At 40.0% G+C, this 23757-nt stretch overlaps 2 protein-coding genes across 3 annotated transcripts; one reads left to right on the top strand and one right to left on the bottom strand.

Annotated features, from left to right (window-relative positions):
- The first annotated feature begins 8 nt into the window (after positions 1-8).
- On the top strand, positions 9-9552 carry LOC136443570 (eukaryotic translation initiation factor 4 gamma 3-like). The gene is made up of 14 exons (XM_066440854.1): positions 9-138; positions 988-1143; positions 1607-1819; positions 2247-2390; positions 2813-3037; positions 3377-3481; positions 4388-4526; positions 4997-5096; positions 6271-6416; positions 7133-7179; positions 7570-7698; positions 8000-8081; positions 8387-8533; positions 8855-9552. Exons 1-14 carry the CDS (start codon positions 133-135, stop codon positions 9064-9066), a joined length of 1851 nt encoding a protein of 616 aa, XP_066296951.1. The 5' UTR covers positions 9-132; the 3' UTR covers positions 9067-9552.
- A 22-nt stretch (positions 9553-9574) lies between these two features.
- LOC136443573 (uncharacterized) lies at positions 9575-16127 on the bottom strand. Of its 2 annotated transcripts, XM_066440861.1 has the most exons (7): positions 14691-16127; positions 13681-13779; positions 13076-13273; positions 12507-12606; positions 12240-12370; positions 11384-11508; positions 9575-10657 (listed from the first exon to the last, which is right to left on the bottom strand). In XM_066440861.1, the coding sequence occupies exons 1-6, from the start codon at positions 15807-15809 to the stop codon at positions 11392-11394; spliced, it is 1764 nt and encodes a 587-aa protein (XP_066296958.1). In that variant the 5' UTR covers positions 15810-16127; the 3' UTR covers positions 9575-10657; positions 11384-11391. The 2 variants fall into 2 exon arrangements, with proteins under 2 accessions (XP_066296958.1, XP_066296957.1); XM_066440860.1 differs by having other exon boundaries at positions 9575-11508.
- Between the last annotated feature and the right edge of the window lie 7630 nt (positions 16128-23757).

Below are 23757 nucleotides of genomic sequence, written 5' to 3'. Positions count from 1 at the left end.
TGACGCAGTAGAACATTTCACAACAACATTGCTGAACGTCAGGAGCAGAGAAACGTGCGCTCCTGAGTGTGGGGCGCCCAGATTTGCTCAGAGATAAGAGTTTTCCCTTTCTGTGATGAGAATGTCTTCGAGATGAAGGTGAGTTCCTTTAATAGAATTCTTGTCGATTTTGATAAGGAATGAATTTATAGGATTTGTAACGCCCCCCTCCCCACGAATGGTTTTCTTATTGATTAATCGAATGATTGACATACAAAGGCAGAATTTAGAAAATTTTGTTTAAAATAACCAGAGGATTCACTCATAGATTTTTCATATTTCGGTATGAATGTTTAAAAGAAAATTATGTGTGAAATTATATTTTGCTAGCACTTATTGATTTGTGTGATTAAAAGTAACCATGGCAACGTTACACTTCATGCTTTGTAACAAAAATGTTATTTTTGAACATGCATCATCGCCATAGTAACAGTTACCAATTAAAGCAACATAACATTATGCCCTATAGCATCAAAGTTGTGTTTTGCAATAGTCATCAGGTGTTTCCCAATACATGATGTTTCGCAACACCACAAGTTTCACAATAAGAGTTTTGCAACCCACTGAGTTGTGCAATACTGTGAACAATTAACTGTGTTTATTTTACAAATTTTTCCGTATTGTAGTTTCTTGACAAATGGAAGCCCATAAATTTTGTCTTATCCTACATTTCAATAAACAAGACATAGAATAGTCATCCAGTTATCCAGTCTTGGAAAATTTCAAAACAGATTTATCAGCGCATGTAATAATACTCCTCGTTCAATATGGTGATTCTTTTCATACTGAGGAATGTTAGACCAATGTATGCTTACTAGTATATGGACCTAGTAATAGCATTGTGACATTTTGATGGTTAATAAAGCTGTTGCACTGGTAGAATATTCTACAGCTGTTTATTATATTAATATAGCTGAGGTTTCATCATTCATGATTTTTACCATACAGGGAAAAGGTGATACCACCAACAGACAGGGAGGGAGGGAACAAGCACAGGACAGCCCAGCTCTGCCAGATGCATGCACACTGCATCACACCGAGGACCCCTGGCAGCCAAGCTTCAAACTGCAGCAGTATGGAGCCTATGGCCACTCTGGAACACAGGCACAGTATATCCAACAATTTTTAATCAAACTTTCGAATTCTGTGAGCCTATAACATGTATAAAGATGCATGTTTTTAGATGGGTTGACCATGTTCTTAATGTATTGATGAATTTAAAAACTACAACAGCTAAGATTAGTAGTAAGAAGGCAAGGACTTTCTTCAACTGTTGGTTGGGGTACCCCTTTCCCCCACTACCAGCCCCTGCCCTTTTGTTAATCGCAGCCACTGCAACTCTGGCTCTAGAAAATGGTTCACTGAACCTCAATATTATGATACTTACATGTTATCTTTTTATTTCCATTCAATCTGCGAACCAACAAGTTAACCTTAATTCTCCCTAACGCTCAACCCCAAGACAGATTTGGTGCCAAACAGTTACCTTCGCAGGCTGAAACTTCAATTGATGTAGCCTTATCAAAAGGCCAGCTTTAGATAAAGTTTCTACTCCAATGTTTTTCAGGAGGTGTTGCGGAAAGTCCAGAGCATCCTGAACAAGCTGACTCCGCAGAAGTTCCAGACTCTGTGTCAGCAGGTCCTGGACCTGGACATCGTGACAGAGGATGGACTGAGGGGCCTGACCCACCTGGTGGTGGACAACATGATCACATCGTTCTCACCAACTGGACCCAGCTACGCCGAGGTGTACGCCAACCTCTGCAGGTGCCTCATTCATGTGAGTGCTAGAACGACTACTTTGTTTGAAAATGATTCTTTAACTTTCTTTCTGAAGACAATATTCTCAGGCAGTTTTGTATGTATGAAGACTATGAAGTAGTTTTTAAGCCCCCTTGCAGCTGCCTTTCAAGCTGCAGTTGTTTGTTTCCCCGTCCAAAGTCCAAAATCTACAAGTGGATTTTTCGTAGTCTTTTGCCTATTGGTAAACCTTGGCTTAAAGAGGAAACTGCTGTGTTTTATTTTCAAGCTCCTTTGCTGATTTCTTGTAAAGTGTAAATTAATTAGATTGCAAATATACAGGTAAGGTTTCATGCCAATACCAAGGTTGGTCATTTGAACCTGATGATGGACAGCCTAAAGTTCAGAAAGACTTGTTTGCTTTGTTGGAACAAAGCTAGGTCAGCTGTTTGCTGTGTTTTCCACAGCTGAAGGCACCCAGTGAGAACCAACCCAGGGAGATGATCAACTTCCGTAAGCTCCTACTGGCCAGATGTCAGGGGGAGTTTGAGAACATCAGCAATCCACCACCATGCACGACTAATCTGGTACAACTCCTGGAGATCGTGCCGGTACGTCTAGTCAGACATTTTGTTGTTTTATTTTGTTTAATTCTTTCGGGCTGAGATGTAGTCACAATGGAGCTTTAAATGTACAGTAGTTGAATCTAGTTTGGCCAGCTGAAAAGATAATCTTTCACTAGTTTTGAGAAGGAGAATAGATGCTAAAGATTGCCCAAAAAATTCTTTCCCAGTTTTTTTTTGGACAAGTAGTCTTAGTATATGCACCTTTGTACAGCTTGTAGGCCATAGGGAATGACTGTTCAAAAGCAGATTAAACCTGTACAAGTGCAGTGAATAGTGGTACAGTTTCAAATTCTATATTTGAACTAACATCTCTAGCATATGCTTTGCTCTCTCTGGCAGAACAGATAGAAACTGCAGTGTCGAAACACACATTGGCAGTGAGTGAGTGATGAGTTGTTTTTTGTTAGGAAGAGGAAAAGCAGATGGTACGTTTGGAACTCCTGGTGGCCAAAAGACGAGCCCTGGCCATCGTCAGTCTCATCGGGGAGCTCTTCAAGCTGAAGATGCTGTCTGCAAACCTCATGCACCGCTGTGTGGTCAGGCTCCTTAAGACAGATTCTGAGGAGAGTCTGGAGTGTCTGTGTCTACTACTGACCACCATGGGGAAGGAACTGGACCTAGAACAGTCAAAGGTAGAGTTCAACTAACTCACTCATCTTTGGGAAGATCTTTCCTTACATTTTGGTCTACATATGTTTCAAGAAGAGAGAAGACGCATAGGTGGAGATAAAACATAGCATAGTTTCACTATTACTCTCTTGAATCTAACTTACTTCATGTAGCCCCAATGGGCCATGAATCTGCAATAAACTTCATTCTCATTGTTAATGCTTTCTCATGCACAGCAGCTTTTTCTTTTAGAACTTACAAAATGTAAGACTGAATAACTACGACTTTGAACATGGGTCCATTTGCTGTTGCCTTTTTTTTACAAAATTGAATTGTACATGTGTCTTTTTTTCATCTTATAGGCAAAAATGGATCAGTATTTTGAAACAATGCTGCAGATAATAAACCAGAAGAAGGCCTCCACGCGCATGTGCTTCCTGCTGAGGGACCTCATGGATCTAAGAGTGGTGAGTGCACATTAATATTGTAGTAACATACATGAAGGTGTGTATACATGTACATGTATACATGCAGGGCTCATACTTCATTTTTGGAAATAGGTGCACTGGTGCACCCAACCCAAAAGATTAGGTACACAGAAAGAATTTTGGGTGCACCACATAGAATAAAGTTGAATGTCAGCAAAACATAATTACAAAGTTTAACGCTCTTAAGAACTTCAATCTGTAATTCTATAGCTAACCTTAAGATTTAAAACATGTGATACATCAAATAAAGTACAACAAAAGTTTATATTGCTATTTCTGATACTTACATTTCAAGACTATTCTGTATACTTAGTGTACAATAGAGCCTTTATCCTATAGCTTACAAAACTATCTAGGTGCACCAGTGCACCCACAGTCAAAAATTAGGTGCACAGCTCTAATTTTGGGTGCACATGCACCCAGTATTTCGAGCCCTGACATGTATGTGTATGGAGAGAAGTTTGGAAAGGATTGTGTTGGCCATGGTGGTAGCGTGAGAAGGTTAAAACAATGGGGCAAAAAAGATAGAAGAGCAGAAAAAAATATGCTCAAACCTTTACAGTGATAATTTCTCATACATACAATGCATTACCCTTTCCAGTCCATTTTTACCTGGTATACTACTTTATGGTGTAATTTGAAGAATGGCAGACCATTTTTTTAAATTCAGCCATTGCATCATCAAGAAAGGCATCACTAAGGCTACTCCTAGAGCATAATTAATGACCTAGAAAGATACACCAATGCATGTGAAAAGTGATGTGATGTAAATGATAATGCTATATTCCAGTTCAAAATTTCACAGCTGTATAAATGCAAGTAAGGTATACTGACTAATGAAGAAAAACATCCACTCCAATCAAAGACTTGTTTTTCCCCACCCAGAATGACTGGGAGCCCAGAAGACCCAGAAACGCCCCCAAAACCCTTGAACAGATTCACAGAGAGGCTGAACGGGAGGCACAACAGTTACAGCAGAGACTCGGGCAGCAGCCACGGCAGCGCAGGCGACAGTGGGAGAGAGGTTTGTCTTTACATTACAACTTTGAAATATAACAGGGCTAAAAATACCACTTTGCATATGCAGCTTACTGCATGTAAAATTGGAGTTGTGAAGCTATATGCACCAGATGATATAACCTACACTCATGTTAAAAGCAGCATGCTACACTAGGATGACATGGGGCTATATGCGGCCAGTAATGGCCGAAATATTCCATCTCATTTTCCTAGTAAATTTGCATATGAATTGGAGGCTAAAGAGGGCATGTATATCTAAGATAGCTGTAATAGACCAATCCACTAGCCCTGCCCACCTCCGTCAAAACACAGAAATACAAAATAAAAACATAACAATTCTACTATTTGACGGACATGCAGCCATTCTCTCATTGGTTGACCTGCTAACTAATGGTGATGGACAACCAGGATCGGTCTATAGTCCCTGAGACTCTGAGGACATGGTCACAACTTTTTCATCCTTTCTTCCTACAGGCAGAGGCTGGCGGCACGGTGTGAGGAGGGGGAGGGGGGTGCGGGTGTTCCAACAGCTGAGAGAACTCTCCATGAACGTACACCTGCCGGCAGATAGTAGGTAAGTTCTAGGTTTACAAAGTTTACGAAAGTTTACAAATGTTTACAAAAGTTTACAAAAGTTTACAAATGTTTACAAATGTTTACAAAAGTTTACAAAAGTTTACAAAAGTTTACAAATGTTTACAAAAGTTTACAAAAGTTTACAAAAGTTTACAAATGTTTATAAAAGTTTACAAAAGTTTACAAAAGTTTACAAATGTTTACAAAAGTTTACAAAAGTTTACAAAAGTTTACAAAAGTTTACAAATGTTTACAAAAGTTTACAAAAGTTTACAAATGTTTACGAAAGTTTACAAAAGTTTACAAATGTTTACAAAGGTTTACAAAAGTTTACAAAAGTTTACAAATGTTTACAAAAGTTTACAAAAGTTTACAAAAGTTTACAAATGTTTTCAAAAGTTTACAAAAGTTTACAAAAGTTTACAAATGTTTACAAAAGTTTACAAAAGTTTACAAAAGTTTACAAATGTTTACAAAAGTTTACAAATGTTTACAAAAGTTTACAAAAGTTTACAAAAGTTTACAAAAGTTTACAAATGTTTACAAAAGTTTACAAATGTTTACAAAAGTTTACAAAAGTTTACAAAAGTTTACAAATGTTTACAAAAGTTTACAAAAGTTTACAAAAGTTTACAAAAGTTTACAAATGTTCTGTCGCCGTGCATGTATATGTAAATTCTGCAGAAATCATGCATTTCTGTGTGCCAACTTCACAACATGGTTGGAGAGGAATGAAAATTTGTTCCTGTTATAAAACTTTTCATCTGCTCAAGTCCCCCCCTCCACCTGCTATGCTCTACTTTAAAAGGCTACGGGTGTAAGAGCAGGTAAAAAAATGACTTACACATAAACCAATATCTCCATTTTTCATGGAGATAACTATATCTCCATTTTTCATGGAGATAATAAATAAATAAATAAACATATACATCTAATAACAACAAATCTTTTGACCAATTGCTGATGTCACCTGTCCATTAAGTGACATGTCAGAAGTGCTGCAGTATTGTTATTCAGAATTTTACTAAGTCCTGTGAATGGCTTGTTGAACACCAATTAACTTTCTCATTACCAATGCAAATTTGGTGCCAAGCAAGTAACCATAGCAGGGAAAAGGTTAAAACAGATCTGAATTTTGCACCCTGATGATTTTATGATCTTTACACCCACAGTGTGGACACGAGCACAAGTAGTAACAGTCTCCAGGACCAGGGAGCAGGCTGGCGTCAAGCTGGGTCGGAGACGTGGGACGAAGCGTGGGACTTGCTAGATACACCCATGTCAGACCCAGTCACACCACAGACCCAACATACAGCAGGTGGGACATTGTAATTTCCTTGTTGGGAGGATGAAGTACTAATCTCTATTATTTCAGTATCATGTTATGCTATGATTTGATATATAACTTTTATATGCGACCAATTACTATTTTGTCCGCTTTCTGTTACTATTATTATTGTCTGATTTGTTATATATATAATTGTTATCACTTACTACTATAATTATGTTATGAATTGTTAGATTTAAGTTTTTTTGGTTAATTTAGATGGGGGTAGACCTTGTATAAGCCATCCTGGCTTTTTTTCCTACCCCAGCATGTGTATTTTTTGTTCTGTTCTGTTCTATCATGAAATACAAACTTATTTCTAATGTGCAAATAAATAAATCAAAATCAAATCAAGTTAAAATTTGCTTTGGTGAAAAGAGAATATGTACATGTACATGATTTACTGAATATGAATATAAGTATATGAATCATGTAATTTGGAGTCTATCAGCAGTCTTGAACTGGAAATTACAAAAAATTAACTGTGTAAGGATGGAAATCATTTGGTTAGGGATTATATCTGGAAATTATTTCATAGGCTCAACTGTTCAAACTTAATTGTGTCCCTTCTTTCTTGCTCACATCTTTTTTTGTTCTTTGATTTCAACATAACCACAATCCTTCCTTGTCAGTCACTAAGCAGCCCTTCTATTTGAATGTCATGATTTCCGTATGATTACATGTCATGAAAATTGTTAATTTTTCAGATAAACCTGAACAGCCTGACTCTACTTCTAAACCAATGGAAGACAAAGTAAGTCTGAATGACTTCTAATAATAGACACTCTTGCTACATTTTTAATGATATGTGTGTTTATATAGGGGTAACCATCCTACTAGTAGTTAGTTTACTCATATTCCCATCGATCCCATACCAACTACATAGTTGGATCAAGCAAGAATTGGATCAAGCATAGCATCAAGGTTAGAAGTTTCTTGTAAAGAATTATGAAAAAGTTGCTTGTTATATGAAAGCATCATCAAGGGACTACAGCTACTGTGTCATTGCCATGTTTGGCAGTACTATTTACTATTTCTACAAAATGGCAGTACGATTTCTGCAAAATGTGTGTGCAAGGAATTTCTGGGCCAACTGTTTCGTCTCCATATTTCTTAAAGTTTTATAATTATCTTGGATATACAGGCAGAGGCTGCTGTTGGAGACAGTGGAAGACAGGGAAGCAGACGGCTCCCTATGCTGCAGATAGCAGCCTTCCTGGACATCCTGGTGAAAGAAGACGTGCAAAATGAACATATCATCGGCTGGATTGAGGTAACTACAGGCCTGCCAAATTCAACTATCTGACAGTTTTCTTCCTGACTGTCTGGTTCAGGAAAGTTTTGTAACCTTCTCCATGCATGCTGTCTTCCCTTTGATAAAATTTGATGCTAAGGGGCTACATGCAATTCTCAGCAATGGTATTTAGGTGGCGTCATTTTGAAAAATTAAGGAGGGAAGGGGAGTTCTCAAAGTTTTTAAATCGTATTTTGATGTTCTAAAAGCCATCAGAGCATTCCTTTTTTCAATGGTTAAATTTTCACATTTTTGATGTGCAAATGTATGTTTTTGACAGGACAATATTGACGAAGCCAGGAGAAAAGAGCCAGCCTTTATCAGGACCTTGATGACTGCTGTGTGTAAAAGTGCAATCAGAGGTGAGGAAACAAACTGGTGACAAATATATGACATGTTACCTTAGACCTAAGATCCGCCCTCAATACAATCATATACTATTTATATAGACATAATTACCACACTTATGTACATGTGTGTATTAGACAGTGTTCTATATTAGACTACAACACTGGACAGTTTACTGTCATGTTCTTTTCCCTGCTGTAATCAATAGGGCATTGGGTGCCAAACACAGTTTGGGCAGAAGGTAGTAAATCATTGGTTGTTTGCAAAGGAGCAGCATTCCTGTAGATCTTATTTGACTTGTTCGATCATGTGTATCCAGGTGAAGGTTCAGGCCTGAGGTGTGACACCCAGGGTATCCAGAAGAGAGTGGTTCTGTTGCAGAAGTACCTGGACAACGAGAGCACCAGAGAGCTGCAGGCGCTCTTCGCACTACAGGCACTCATGGTGCAGCTGGTCCAGCCGCCGAGTGAGTGAAGTCTTCAGTAGTCTCCATCAATTAAGGAGGTTACATGATACTGTGAATATTCAGATGTTTGCTGTAGCTTTATGAAATTTCATCATCGCAAATATTTTATTACTAACATTTGTGACAGTGATGTTTGTTCCCACCATTGCAGTGAACTACTCACTTTTCCCCAAACCGCTAAAGTTACCAAACGCAATATTAGATAAATTTACAGTATGCAACCAAGCTTCAAAACACTTATGGATTGAACCCTGACCCTGTGAACCAGAAGTTGGATTGCTAATGATACAACCTTAAAGCTTTTTTGTTTCTCTTCCCCAGATCTACTGAGAATGTTCTTTGACACCTTGTATGATGAAAAAATAATCTCGGATGAAGCTTTCTTCGCTTGGGAATCAGACTCAGATCCTGCAGAGCAAGCTGGGAAGGGCATGGCTGTCAAATGTGTTGCCGCATTTCTGGTATGGCTCAGAGAGGCTGATGAGGAGTCCAGTTCAGAGGAAAAAAGGAAAAGGGATGAAAAAAAAGACTGATGATAGAAAAGGGAAATGAAGAAGACAGTTTCAAGTTTCGTTTTCAGACAGAAAGATCACAAAAAAATGCTGAAACGTGGAGAGTCTTTCACGTTTTGGCAGTTTTGTTCTTAAAATGGACTCCGACTAGTATGAACATGGATACAGATTAATTACTATGGAAAGGTGTCTTTTACTTAATGAATTTGACCCCAACATTGCTGAAGGTTTGATTTGTCATTGAATAACAAGAAGCTTAATGAGAAATTATATCAGATAAAATACAAAAGCAGTGTGTCATGGTATGTCCATTTATGGCAAGTGTCTTTTCAATTGATGATTTAATTTTCAACCACAGTTAGATTCATGTAGATATCTTGGTGACACTCAGATCTCATTCAGTTGCATGTGGTGAAACCAACCACATGGCCTGTGCAGCTGGTGTAGAATTATTGTGTGTATGAAATAAGAAGAAGACACCAATAAAGACACTACTACTATTTTCAATTTTTAAAATCTTTTTTTATTATTTTGATAGGATGAAGATACAAACACAGCATAACAAGCAGCAGAGATTAGTATTTTGTGTCACAGCAAATCACAAAGTTACTTTAATAGTTATTTTTTGTGTGTTTTTAATTCATTCTTAAAAGATTGATAAACAGTGGAATACAATGGCAAACACGGCACAATCAACAAAGCACTCTAAATAAATTTCACAAAATTAAGATGTATATTTTTCATTCATTTCTGAAATATCATTTAACACTACATTTCATTGGCTAACACGGCATAACAAACAACAAAGCTGATTATCAGGTGTCACAACAAACCACTAAATAAAATCACAAAGTGAACATACATGTACATGTAGTTATTTTTTTGGGGGGTCATTCATTTTTAAAATATCATTCAACACAGTGGCCTAAATGGTCCATCAAGCAATAAAGCTTGCTATTGGATGTCACAACAAACAACTTTGATTAATCAATGTCACAAAGATAATATCACACTTATTTTTTTGGTTTTCATTTTATTTTCAAAAGCATATATATAAACACTGCAATACAATGGCCAACACAGTATAACACACAACAGAGTCGATTGTTAGGTGTCACAACAAAACACTGTAATTAGTGTAAATAACATCACAATAAGTTTATCATAGTTATTTAATTCATTCATTTTTGGGATATCATTCAACACTGGCCAGCACAGCATTAGCAGCAAAGCTAACTATTGTATATGTCACAGCAAGCAATGTTATTATAGTTATTTTTTAGCAAAGCTTTAGGAGCGAGCTTAATAGTATACTTTACGCCCGATATGCAAGAATTCCCAGAATTCCACAGGAATTCCTGCAATCCGTCCGCGCAAACCCTGGGGACCGCCCGCCTGTCACACTCACTCCATACCTTTTTAGTAGGTCTGGCTCTCACGTGGCACGCAGGTAACAGATAACAGATGACTTACTTAATTACGTGGTGTCCGATTTCGTACTGGTGGGAGTGTGTCAGTATTCTAGCTTTGAAAGGGGTTTTCAACCGGCCTATTCCAGCTGATCCATTATCACAAAAACGTGCTGAACATCATGCCTTCCACCAAAAAACCTCTGTGAACACCAAAACATGAGGAGATTCAGATATATATAGAAAGGAAAAGTTTTTTTTAAGAACGATAAAGAACTTGGTTACCGCTTGGGCAGTCTACACTGAACGCTTTACGTGGAGGGGCATGGTGTCGGAAAAACAACAGTAGCTCCTCGAAAACATAACTTACAGAGCTAGAATAACAAACAAAACGATATTATAGGAGCCCTAGCTGACCGAATTTCTAAACTTCTGGCCTAGATTATTACCATTCTCATTCCACCTATCCACAAATGGCTTGAGTTATGGTGCCTTTCTATATCTGCTTGGCAGACGCATTTCTGATTTCTAGTGCGTTTTGAACAAATATTACGGCAGAACTTAAAATGCTACGTAGGTACTTTCCATACAATGAAGTATGATCAACCCAGATACCTTCGCTATGGCAATCATTTTTAATTGCCACACTTATTGTTCTTTTTATCAACTGTGAATCGGGACTGAGGGTGATGCGGAACCCACCGTGTTGTATTTCATTCATGTCATACTCACCCTCAATGCGAAATGTGCCAGAAGTTGTGAAAATTTGGTGGTATATCAGTCAGTATATTGTCAACCAAGGTTTTTAATTGTTTGTTGATTTTGGCAGGGTTGGAAGAAGTTGAGAAAATTTGGTGTCCTCAAAAAAAAATTGTAACAAGATCAATTCCAAAGTCCAAATCCTATATATCAATCAGTATGTACTCAACCAAGAGTTTCAATTGTCTGTTGATTTTGGCAGGGTTGGGCTGCTGGTTCCACTTCCTCCATTGAGTATCTCGTCTGTTACATTCCTCCCAGTGTCATCTGTGATCTTGATGATCTTCCTTGCTCTCTGAAATATGTGGAAATTTCTTTTAAATCCAGTATGTCCCAATTCACACGAAAAGACTCAACTACAGAGGAAAGTGTTCTGATTCTGTAGGTGATGTTTTTCTGAATCCCCAAATAATCAATGTATTGGCAACTTGACATTGAATTTGGACCTGGCAGCAGTTGTATTATATAGCAACAGTATTCTAATAACCCTCAGAGTACCCTCAAAAAATATTACAGCCAAGTGCAATGTATTGTGTCACGAACAATTATTGGGCAAACCTCATAGGAACCTATACTTAAGCCAGTTAAGGTAGGTACCATTCCATCATGCATTGTAAATAGGTCTGAATGGGGGAGGGGGACTACTCAATTACTGGATTATCTATGGTTTACTTTTGGTTAATCTGTGATGAAATTTTACAAAATCAGATTGATTTTGTATTTATAGAAATATGGTACTGTAAATGCATTAAGTTCGCATGGTTTTTATTTTGCGCTAAGGGGAAAATGGCGTGTTCGCTGTGGTTTTGATTTTGCGGCATTACTATCGTCACATACTGATACAATATTGGACAAAATGTTTCCGGTGGTTTTAAGTTCACAGTGAAACGGTCGCCGCGAAAACCGCGAACATATAACCACTGTGGACATGTCTGCATTTACAGTATTTTAGAAAATAACACCCACTTCTGTAGTTGAGTCCCCCTTTATTGTGACATTTAACTTTGAATGAAATCTGTAGCTTACCTGGCCGTTGGTGGCCTGCCTGCCAGATGCAGCAGCTGCAGGTGTGTATGGTGACATGGAAGGTCGCATCTGAGGATAGGGATATGGCATCGGGAAGGATCGTGGCAGTGGGGAGAACAGTGGTACTTCATCTGCAAGGGTACAGGTGCTCAGTAACAGTATGCCATGTCAATGTAAACATACCAATATATGAATCATAAACGATGCTGTTAGGATTTTGCTTATCATTGATTAGGAAAAGGAAAAGAAAGATCTGTATGTGTCTACTTCCTGTTAGAGCACCAGTGTTGATTACTGTCGACGTGCTGCCAGGCATCAGTACTGGACTCCTCATCTGGGCAGGAATTGTTTGGGAAGGGTGAGGGTACTGCAATCAAACAAGTGATGAAATTCAGTGATTTCCCTCAATTCTATTTGGCCTTGGTAGAGGGTTGGCTACAACAGAATATGAGGAAATTCTCTTTGGACAGTTTTTTTTTTCATGTAATTATGGTCGTAGCTAATTTCCTAGATTATTGTCAGTCTGGGATAGTGAATAATGATAAAAAAGATATTTGTCATCTACTTTGATAGATATCTCTGGTTTTTGGAAACTCCCATGCAGCAAACGTTCTTGTAGTGTGAAGGTAGAGAGGAGGAATATGGATGTTGAGGAGGAATATGGCTGTTGGTAGTGTTGCAAAATGAACTATAATTTTGTATTTATTTGTTTAAGATTTACTTTAGCTGTATGTTGATTGTAATCCTGTGGTATTGTCCTTGTGTTCTCTCCTGGAAGGGTAGGTGTTGCCTATAGTCTGACTAGGTAGACAGCTAAAAGGGAGAGTCAATTGTACCTGCAGAGTGGAGCCTGATGATGGCCGCTGTGCAGAGCAGGCTCCTGCATATGTGTACTGCTGTACTGGGCTTGTCGTCGCTTGGCTCATTTGTGACGCAGATATAATTGTTGTAGCAGCACTGTACACCTGCTGAGTTGAATATGGAGCTCCATTGGTAGCTGTAAGCCACGCTGGTACATCATACTGCAGTGGAGACTAAAAAGGAGGATTCTGTCTGGTCAGAGACAGCTTGTCTGAAATCAGTACTGTAACAATATTGTCATGTCTACTCCCAATGTACACTTGGAATTTAACAATTAAGGGTTCACTTTACTCACTCAGATGTTCATTAGGTAGTTATATGTCACTGGCCAGGTGTTATGCCACCAGGTCATGACTCATGAACATTATTGTCACAAATTAAAGCCATTTGATATTGTTCAAAGTTCAAATTCCATCACTCCTACAGATGTGCATTCCTGGCCAATCATTTCATGCTTATGACTGAAATTTCACAAAACAAAATGACATGATGATTGGCAAAATATTATGTTTGACTTTGTGCGCTATCTAGAAAATGACATCACGCACTTCTTCAATATATGAGAGGGACAAAGTGTCACCTGTATTGGGGTTGATGATGTTGCCTGTTGATTCACTGCTGGAGGATTGTTCATTCTCAGCCCATTGGAGTGTGGTAACCTGCCACTGAATGTGTGGCCCTGGAGAGAGATAGAAAATAGAAACTGTTGCACAGTCAGCGAAAAGTAAATGGTTATTAGAAAAAACTGATAAAGTTCTTTCAATTAGCTTGTTAGACATACATGATATTCTAGTCACTTATGAAGCCAGCCCAATAAGTTAGCTAGTCAACTATGTATACCTAACCCAACCAGAAATCTAATCAAAGCAGCTCGTCAACAGGTTTGCTAACTAGCTAGTTAGCCACCCAGGGGTTTGAAAGATGTACTATTTATGAGTTTGAGTCTTAAGAGTCATGGTCCTAATCTATTTGGTATGCACAAAAGAATATGTGCTCTGAGTCATTGACCTATTTCACTCCCTATGCCATTAGAATGATCCATTTTGCATGGGGGTGTCTTTGGAAGAGTCCATTCTTGTATGGGGCTCATATTTTGTCCCGTTTTGGACAGGGGTCACTTAAGAATGGTTATTACTTTAAAGCTGTTTTTTTTTAATGATCCGGAATGTTTCATTTTTCAACTGATGTGATTTTGAAACAGTCCATTTTTGCATGGGGGTAAGGAGTGAAATATGAAGTGAAGAAGTGAACTTTATTGCTCAACAATCGTACATGGTACAATGTATTGCATGAAATCAACAATCTGTTCTACAAGGCTAATCTATCCTATAATTCTAAGTACAAAATATTTTCGAAACCAGTGTATTTGTTACAATATATAGTCATGTATGGGTAATTCTGTCTCGCTTTTCGAATGATTTATGGAGAAATTGACCTATGTACATAGATATAGGAGTCGGACATGACAACAGTACATAGAAAATATCGCTCTGTGTACCAGATAGGGTGAAGTTTGTCTTAGTAGTAATAGTCTGTGTGCTAGCAAATGTTGCCTTTCTAGTAAAAGCTAATAATGATAATTGTTCTTACCCCTGTTCCAGGTATATTTGGGCTAAATTCTAAGTCAATGTCCTCATCTGTGTCGCTGTCGGTTTCCATGCCAACAGATAAATGCGGAAATGGTCGTCCATTGGCAGTGGACGGTGATGGAGAAGATGAAGAGGCTGACCTTGACCCTCCTGCCCTCTCAACTCGCTCGACTGTGCCGAATGGAATGGGTACCATATCAACAGGCGTGAACACTACCGTACCACACGTCGAAAGGTCAGAGGAGGAGCCTCCCTGCAAACTTTGTATTATTTCACGTAGAACTTTCCTCCCCCTGATCAGAGGAATGGTTGCTCCCGTGCTGATACATCGCTCCACTTCGTCCACGCCGTTTAGAAACTTTGCCAGCAGAGTTTCCAGTTCTTCCGTCTGATTTGTCAGAACAGCGGCTTCGGCCAGGACCATGTTCTTCAGCTCCTCTTTCACCTCAGCAGCGCGCTGTTCGATCGCTTGTCTCACTGCCCTTTTCAGTTTCGGCACGACTTCGTCGATCGCGTGAAGTTGCACGTTCTGCTCGCCATCTAACCTCCCACGTCCTTCCTCTAGGGCTGCGATTTTTCCGCGGACGTTTGCCACCAACCCGTTTCCTTCCTTTATCTCTTGTCTTGCTCGCCCAGCCTGTTCTTCTAGCGCCTTGGAAAGCCGCATCACTCCGTGCGTGTTGTGGTCGCTTAACATGCACTCCTCACAGATGGCGTCCTCGCAAACCGGACAGTAGAATTTAAGAGCCTCGCCGGGGTGTTTATCGCAGACATAGTCGTCTGACAGAGAAGGAAGACCCTCAGCGCCTCTAGGTGCCCGTCCTTGCCGCTCTACCTTAAGTCTTGCAAAGTCGTCTCGAAGGTTTTTCAAGGAAATGTTGTCCGTCAAGCCCTCCACGCCCGCGGAACCGTCTTTCTTGAGGTTCACATTCCTGTTGCACGTCGGACACTTGAAGGATCTGCCGCCTTTAACGTACTTCACAAGACAGTCCTTACAGAACGTGTGTCCGCACGGCAGCACCTTGGGCCGGGTGAACATTTGCAGACAGATGCTGCAGTCGAACATGTTCATCTGCAGGCTGCTGTCAGGAGAAGGGTCTTCGCCTATCGCAGACGCCATTTTGGAAAGTTTTCAAGTTCAGCCGATGGGACTGGGGTGGTCCGATATTTTTGGTGCTCCCGGACTTTTGATAACTCGGATTCGGTTGCTGTAGGACTCCTGGTGATAGTTTCAACGCCCAGCGTTTGAAGATAAAACAGTGCCTTAAATTTGTTGCGAAGGAAAATGAAACGTTTTACAGCTACCAGATGAGAGCCTTACCACGTCTGCGCGTCGACCAGAAATAGCGCTGACGGGGAATCCCCCAGTTTCTTAAGCGTTTAGACTCTTATACTTCACGAATATGGGTGGGTCGCAATAAACGGATGGAAATGTCGGTGTTAAAACCAGACATTTTCATCAGTACATTTTTAAAGGAAATTTCTATTCTGAATTTTACTTCATCCCAACCGATTTCAAGTTCCAGGCGGCTCTCATTTTTCTATTGGTGTACCTCCATGTCTTTTATGACACCCCTACGTTTCAAACGTTTTCAAAATGGACCATCCCACAGTTTCGTACCTTTGCGCATACGCACTACGCATTGTAAACACCTTTGACAAAGGCAGGTGAGAAAAGGCAAAAGCGGAAGCTGGTGGCCTGCCTACATACGTAGTTTACTATCGTCGCGAAATCGTGCGCCTGATTTCGGCAGTTTCAGTCGCCGTGAAAAGGTGTAAGACGCTGGACCAGAAGGCATCACGATTCACCAAAGAGGTTAGCAATAGTATTAAGGTGAATGTGCTAATTTTGTAGACGTAGGCTGACTTAAAAGATTAAAACCTTCAAGGTCACGACGCGCGAAAACAAAGTTTCGGTGCTTCTTGTGTGTTTTGGATTGGTGCGATTTCTTACACTAAATAGATACTGTAGCTTACGGTAAACTAGAAAGCGGTTTTAATGCAATGGAAAGTTATACCTTCTTGCGACAGCAAGTCAGGATGCAAATCACATGATTCAAATGCACATCACTCATTACTATTCGTCCCACGTTATACCGAATTGATGAAAAAAAGAAGCGCAAAAAAGTACATTGCCATAGTGAGTCGGGCTGCGGCGGCCCGGGGCTATCTCCAGGTTCTGGAAATTTGCCTGCTGGGAGGGAATAAAATTCTTCCCGTCTGTCCAAGAAAATCAAAACTTCCTGACATGAAACTGATGAAAATGCATTTTCATAAGCTTAGAATTACTATCCTGGGCGCCATCGATCCGTATTAGCCGCTGGCTCAATATTTTCGCTTGCTAATATCAGTAACCACCGTGGATACTACGGAGGATGGTACCCAGGCTATAAAATGACACATTGAACGACAACTTGGGCTCCAAAACAACCAATGAGTGGAGCGAAATAAATCTTAAGCTGGAGACAGCCCGAATTACGGAAACAGATCCCATGGCAGATATGAACGCGCAATCCCTAAAGAATAGCATGTATCGTAAGTAACAGTCAAGATATGATTGGCAAAGGTGATAAAAATTCTTTCCATCGCACGAAGACATATTCTTTTGTCCTGGACATAGTTTAAGATTCTTCCATGTGCTCAGGTAGTCGTTGAGGTGAAAAGACAGTTTTGAGTCGATTTAAAAATTCAACCACACAATAGTACTTGGGAATTTTGAAGACGTTAGCGCTAAATTGTAGATGCAACAACTTAGTTGCGCTCCTACTCCAGCCTCCTTAGCAGAATCTACGAGTCAGGCTTTTTTTCTGATGGCATATCAGTTCTATTTCACTGGGATCGTAGTTTCCAGCCTCCATAGAAATTGGTTTAACTCCACGGATGATCGCAACAGCGGCGAATCAAGTGCAACAGAAAACGAGTACAATATAACTGAATATGCCCGAATCTTAGAGCCAACTAAGGAGGCTACATATTACTTTTGGTGCGAAATAATGCATTGAATCCATCTAAGATTCAGAATATGATACAGATTGATAACATCAAAAGACTTGTTATTGATTATTTAGCACACACCAACCTATTCCCCATGTAAGATTTTATACAACGCGAAGCCTTCTTTGTTTCTGGTTCACATCGATATTGTTCTACAGGAAGGGATACTTAAGCCATGTTATCATCCAGATTTAATAAAAACACCACAAAATTCCATCCCCCTAACATTCATGAATCCCCTCAAGTCTTCTACTAAGTGTTGCAATCTGTAGCACTGTTAGCCTCATGACTATTTCACTGCACGGCGATGAACAATTATTTCCATTGGTGAAAGTTTCCCCAACATGTTACATTGTTGACTCCATTGCTCAACATTGGTACGCTGCTATACAACCCGCTAATCAATTATAAATCATTTTTACATCACTGCTCTGCTGAATCAGTTTTTTTTCGAATCAATATTCATATATGTAATGTTATGTAAAGGAGCTTGAACATAGAAGAATGTTAATTACATTTGCACGGAAAACGCTAGAGTACTAGATACAGAAATCTAAGAAACTAGTTCCTAATCAGAAATGACCAAAAAGTAGTAGAATAAATCATTCTTACATTTATACTCGTTGAATCTAACCGCAGAGTGAAAAAACAGCTTGGTCACATCTACATACATAGTGCTCCTTCACAGCCTCACATCTTCAGGTCCTCACCACCTTCCTCTTTATATTCAATTTGTCATAGCGAAGCAAAATTGAATTGAAATATCAAAACATCTAAGGTGACCAAGTTGCGCCAGCTGCTGCAAATCCACTTTGAGAATAGTGTATGTCACTTGACATGCCTAATTGATGCCTTGGCTATTGGATTTGGCGGTACGATTCCATCCCGACAGAAACCCCTTGTTCATATGATCATAAAAACGTAAGGAACGTTTCCCATGTCCCCAGGTTCTGCCTTTAGATGTTGTTGACATATTGTTGGGTTTAAAATGTGAGCAATTCTTTATTCCAATTCACCAGTTTCGGGTATTTTCTTTATGTCTTCTTTGGGTAGTTTTTGTTTATACTGTTCCAAACTCAACATTCAAAGAACCACCATGGCTCCCAATGAAAATTTTGCCTTGAATATTTATATTTTCATAAATCAAACGAGAAGCAGCAGATGCTATTTACTTTTCCCCTGCTTATGAATACCACGAGAAGCCGCAAATTTTGGTTTCTCATGGTCACTATCATTCTGGTTTCTTATTCGTGTAGATGCACCAGATGTTGCCTTGAATAAGACACTGTTCAATTGGAACCTTGAGAAGCCGCAAATTTTGGTTTCTCATGGTCACTATCATTCTGTATTTTTATTCGTGTAGACACACCAGATCTTGCTCACTCGTCATTTCCATAAATGATATGAGAAGCCAGGTATTCTGTTTTGTAATCGTCATTCTTATAGATGGATTGAGATGCAGCAGATACTACATTTGCATCTTCATTACCATAAATAACCTTAGCGGAAGCATATAAAACTGCTTCTTCCTCATCGGCATTCTCACAAATAACATGAGAATCAGATGCCGGTCTCTCATAATGATTGTGATTTCCATGTAAGAACTGAGAACAATCAGCTTCGTCCTTATCGGTATTCTCAATGATGACCCGAGAAGTTCCGTGTGCTGATTCCTTCTCAGTGTCATTTTCAATATAGAAATGAGAAGCAGCAGCTACCGCTTCCTCTTCAGCTATAGAAATGTGCTTTTCGGTCTCATGGCCAGCTTGATCCTTCCCTAATGGTTCTTGGACCGACACAGCTTTTGGTGTGCATACTGGTTCTTCTTTTGGAGCTACAACGCCTCTACGAGGGCCAGCCTGGTCTTGTAGACCATCGTTACCACTTGCTGTCTTTGTCATACATGAAGTAATGGCTATAAGAGATTCGGGGTCCTCATATTCATTCTCGGGTATATTTGTCTGTTCGTTTGGACCTGCAGCACTGCGGGATATCTCTGGGTTTAAAGATCTACTATAATCTTTTAAGTCATTGTTGCAACTGTTTGCCATGTCGTCTGTGTTGGGGTGATTGATTGTCGGTGCTGAGATTATAGGGGCCTTTTTGGTCCTTTGCTTCCACCAAAGAAGAATACCAACGCTAAACATCGATAGAACTCCGAGAAATGTGCCAAGTCCAATAACAAATGGCAAGAGGACTATTGATGGATAGCCTTCTGAATCGCCAAGCGGAGATAGCGTTGACACCAGAGACAAATCATTGAAAGGAGGCCAAACAGATGCTGCGGTTTGGACATCAACAAACATTGCGGCTGACGCCGAGCCGACAGTACTTGGCGCAATATATATGTCGTGGTCAGCATCTGCTGCACTAACATTATCTATGGGGGTGGGGGTGGTCACACCCGCAGTCGACGTCACACTCCCACGTGACACAGCAGTTGTTAGTCTAGGTGGGAGAGTGACCATGGAATTGGGAGGAGTCTCCCCCAGCGCTAGTGTGTTATCGCTAACCTTAAACCTCACAATTGTTGGCTTTGTGAACATCATGCCGTCCAGCTGTTCAGCAGATGTTGAGGTTGTGACATCAGAGATCTCTGCAGCACCAATGGATACGCCAATGGTGGTCACATCCGCAGTCGACGTCACTCTCCTACGTGACACAGCAGTTGTTAGTCCAGGTGGGAGAGTGGCAATGGAATTGGAAGGAGTCTCCCCCTCCGCTAGTGTGTTATCGCTAACCTTAAACCTCAAAATTGTGGGCTTTGTGAACATCATGCCGCCCGGCTGTTCAGCAGATGTTGAGGTTGTGACATCAGAGATCTCCGCAGCACCAATGGATACGCCTGGCATAACCGATGTTGGGGTTCCTACCTCAACAAACAGTTTGTCAGATGCAGAACCAACTGGGTTTGCTGCAATACATGTGTACTGACCAGCATCTGCAGCAGCAACATCAGTTATGGTGATGGAACCACTCGCCTTTACTGTCACTCTCCCTCTTGACTCAACAGTTGCATTCAGCCCAGACGGGAGGGTGATCGTGATGTCTGGTTTAGGTATACCTGAAGCTTCACAGGACAAACGGAGAGTTTCTCCCTTTACCTGTGTGCCCCCTTTGTTGTTTTCAAAACTCATAATCTTTGGTTTTTCACAGATTAGATCTTCAGGGCTTATATCGTCAAAGTTTTTCTTATGGAGGTTGCTAGGTTCCTGACAAATGATTTTTCTCTTGAATATCTGCGAGGCATGGTTATTTGAAGTTGTCGTTTTCCTGATAGCTGCCATTCTACAGTCGCAGTGCCATGGGTTTTCCGACAGTTCCAGAGAGATATGATTCGGTAAATTTGAGAATGCATTAGGATGGATGCTAGTCAAGAGGTTATATTTCAGGATTAGCCTACCAAGCCTGGGTAGGTTTGAAAATGCCCCAGATTGAATGGCACGTATTCTATTATACACCAGAAGTAAAGTATTGAGTAAGGGTAAATCTGAGAATGTGGCAGATTTAATCTCAGTTATTTGATTGTGGGCTAGAAACAACCCCACGAGCTCTGGTAGATGTGTGAATGTGCCTGGGAGAATGTTAGTTAGATTGTTATAGTTCAGGTTTAAATGATAGATTTCCGGTAGATTGAAGAATGTACCGGGGTCAATGTTAGTTATATGGTTGCATTGTAGTGAGATATACGAGAGCTGTGGTAGACCTGAAAATGTTCCAGACTGAAGGTACGTTAACTTGTTAGATGATAGGTCCACCTTTCTCAGCTTCGTGTACTTTAAAAAGTCAGACTCATTCAAGATTGTAATCGAATTGTCCTGCAAGCTGAATTTAGTGATGTCTGTAGACAGGTCCTGAGGAACACTTCTGAGACCCCTGTTCCTGCAGTCACCGCGTGATGAACAGGCTGACGTCGGCCCAGTTTCCCTTGCAACGATGAGTAGAAGAATCAGGAATGTCTTCAGTCTGTTTGTCATCTTCTAAACATGTCAAAAGGAGTCATACTTTCAATCAACTGAAAATATACTTCCCCTTGTAACAAAGTAGAATTAAGTTCCCCACAATACATTCAACAGTCAATGCTAACATCCTCAAGCAAATGTAGGTGATAAAGAATAAATAAGTCGGGGATTACAGACCATTTTTTTTACGTGGGACACACATAACCTATAACTCCGAAGCACTACAACCATTCTTTAATTGTATGATCCATCATTCTATATGGAGCTGATTGATCAGAAAGAAAACAAGAAAAACATTAGTACAACATGCACGAACCAACTTAAACAGTAAATGTCCTAGACATGTGACACCGTTAACTTTGCTTTAAAACATATGTACCGGCCTAATGTATGACTCAACTTTTTTCTAGTGTGACTTGTGAAAATGTGACATCAGTGTTCTGAAATTACCATCAGTTACCACTATTGTGTTATGATTTCATATTATTTTCTAGTCAATTATGCAAATAAGGTCCACATCTGCAAAATCAGTATCTGCTACGCTACTCTCTTTCTAAGTAACAAATGTTACATATCAAAAAATAATTCCTATCCTGGAACGCAGCGGAATTACAAAATTTCCTCATTAATTTTGTAAATCAGGCTCTGATGTACATAATTAGCCTCTTATTCAACCAATACCCACCAAATCTACCTACATGCCGGAAACCGCAGAACTATATTCAGCTTTTCTTGTGATATCCACTTTGAAAGGGTTCAACAACAAGGCCTCCGCAAACGCTGCTATAAGGCCCTAAATGGCACTTGCGGTTCGCGTTGAAGACACCTAACCACATACAAAATATCATACAGATTTATTCAAAGCTTCTTGTGTTATTGAGGTGTAACGAAATCAATTTAAGGGAAGGCATTGGCGAAATTCTTAGAATATTTTCAACTCAGTCTAGAATATTTTCAACTCAATATTATCATCTCCGCCCCTGAGTCATCGCCAAAAATAATCATTCGCCGTCCTTAAGTGGATACATTATGTCGGACTGCTTCAAACAAATTTTGCAGGGCGTAGCCATGTGACTCAGACTTATTATGTAACAGACAAAATGTATCAAACACCCAAACGGCCTTCGATTCGCAATATGGCTTTCGACTAAACGTCGTAGCCTCCGTTGCAGGCTTCCCTATGGCGATTTTTCAACTTATCGGGCCAGATTCTTTGGCTGGGGGCCGTATCTGCGTGGGGACCGTACCTGCTGGGGCCACGTATCTGCTTGGGATACTGTCAGCGGTTACAGGATCCCAAGCAGATACTGGGCCCTAGCAGGTACGGTCCCCACGCAGATACGGCCCCCTAGCAAAAGAATCTGGCCCCGATAAGTTGAAAAATCGCCGTGGGGAAGCCTACAATGCAGGCTACAATATTGCAAACATTTTTCTCCATTTCATACATTCTTAAGGCTTCATTGACGTACACACATACTGGGAGTTTTTCTCTGTGGATCGAACTTCTTGTAATGTTCTGGATATTCCGACGTTGCCTAAAGGCAATCTTAGGGTCACAGGCACTACACTAGAGATACAATGTATTAAAACAATAAACCAGCCTACATTCTATCAACCTGTCTTTTTACCGTTGGTTTTCATTGCAGTCAGTCAGAAGTAAACTAGCCTGTAAGGTATAAACTAGTCTTACGAAACATGTCGGATATCTAAATCCACCTTTAAAAAAAAAATCTTTGCTAGGGCCTCGTCCTCAGCATTATCAGCAGAACTGGAAGAACATTCTGCCGCCAATGCATACATTGATCCAAATGCAGGATATTTTCACAGGCTGCTATTCCGCACCAAACACACCTGTTGTATACAGGCGACGGTATTTCCTTTTTCCCTCCACAGTGCCACACCCTTATGCATGCACGGCAGATATAGAATTACTGTGGCCCGCAATAACAGAAAGTAATCAGACGCTGATGTGATGTTAATAGCAAGCCTTACATAAGTTGTCAGTGATTCAGTTACAACTAGCCCCAAAACAAAAGACAGACCATAGCTTAAAAGTTCATCTGTGTTGGTAGAAATCATTCTGAAACAAGTTTTAACTGTAAAATTGGACTT

Source organism: Branchiostoma lanceolatum, chromosome 10 (assembly GCF_035083965.1).
Source record: "Branchiostoma lanceolatum isolate klBraLanc5 chromosome 10, klBraLanc5.hap2, whole genome shotgun sequence".
Lineage (NCBI taxonomy): Eukaryota > Metazoa > Chordata > Leptocardii > Amphioxiformes > Branchiostomatidae > Branchiostoma > Branchiostoma lanceolatum.
Note: the sequence above shows the minus strand (reverse complement) of the source record. Positions and strands in the feature narration are given on the sequence as shown.

What these genes read in the sequence shown, in the direction of transcription:
- LOC136443570 (XM_066440854.1), top strand. An exon ending in AACTCCTGGAGATCGTGCCG is followed by an intron (nt 2,391 to 2,812) that starts GTACGTCTAGTC and finishes GTTTTTTGTTAG; the next exon opens with GAAGAGGAAAAGCAGATGGT. An exon ending in CAGGCGACAGTGGGAGAGAG is followed by an intron (nt 4,527 to 4,996) that starts GTTTGTCTTTAC and finishes TTCTTCCTACAG; the next exon opens with GCAGAGGCTGGCGGCACGGT.
- LOC136443573 (XM_066440860.1), bottom strand. Translation starts at nt 15,809, where the DNA reads ATGGCGTCTGCGATAGGCGAAGACCCTTCTCCTGACAGCAGCCTGCAG. An exon ending in CATCATCAACCCCAATACAG is followed by an intron (nt 13,274 to 13,680) that starts GTGACACTTTGT and finishes CCTCCTTTTTAG; the next exon opens with TCTCCACTGCAGTATGATGT. An exon ending in CATCAGGCTCCACTCTGCAG is followed by an intron (nt 12,607 to 13,075) that starts GTACAATTGACT and finishes GTTTGATTGCAG; the next exon opens with TACCCTCACCCTTCCCAAAC.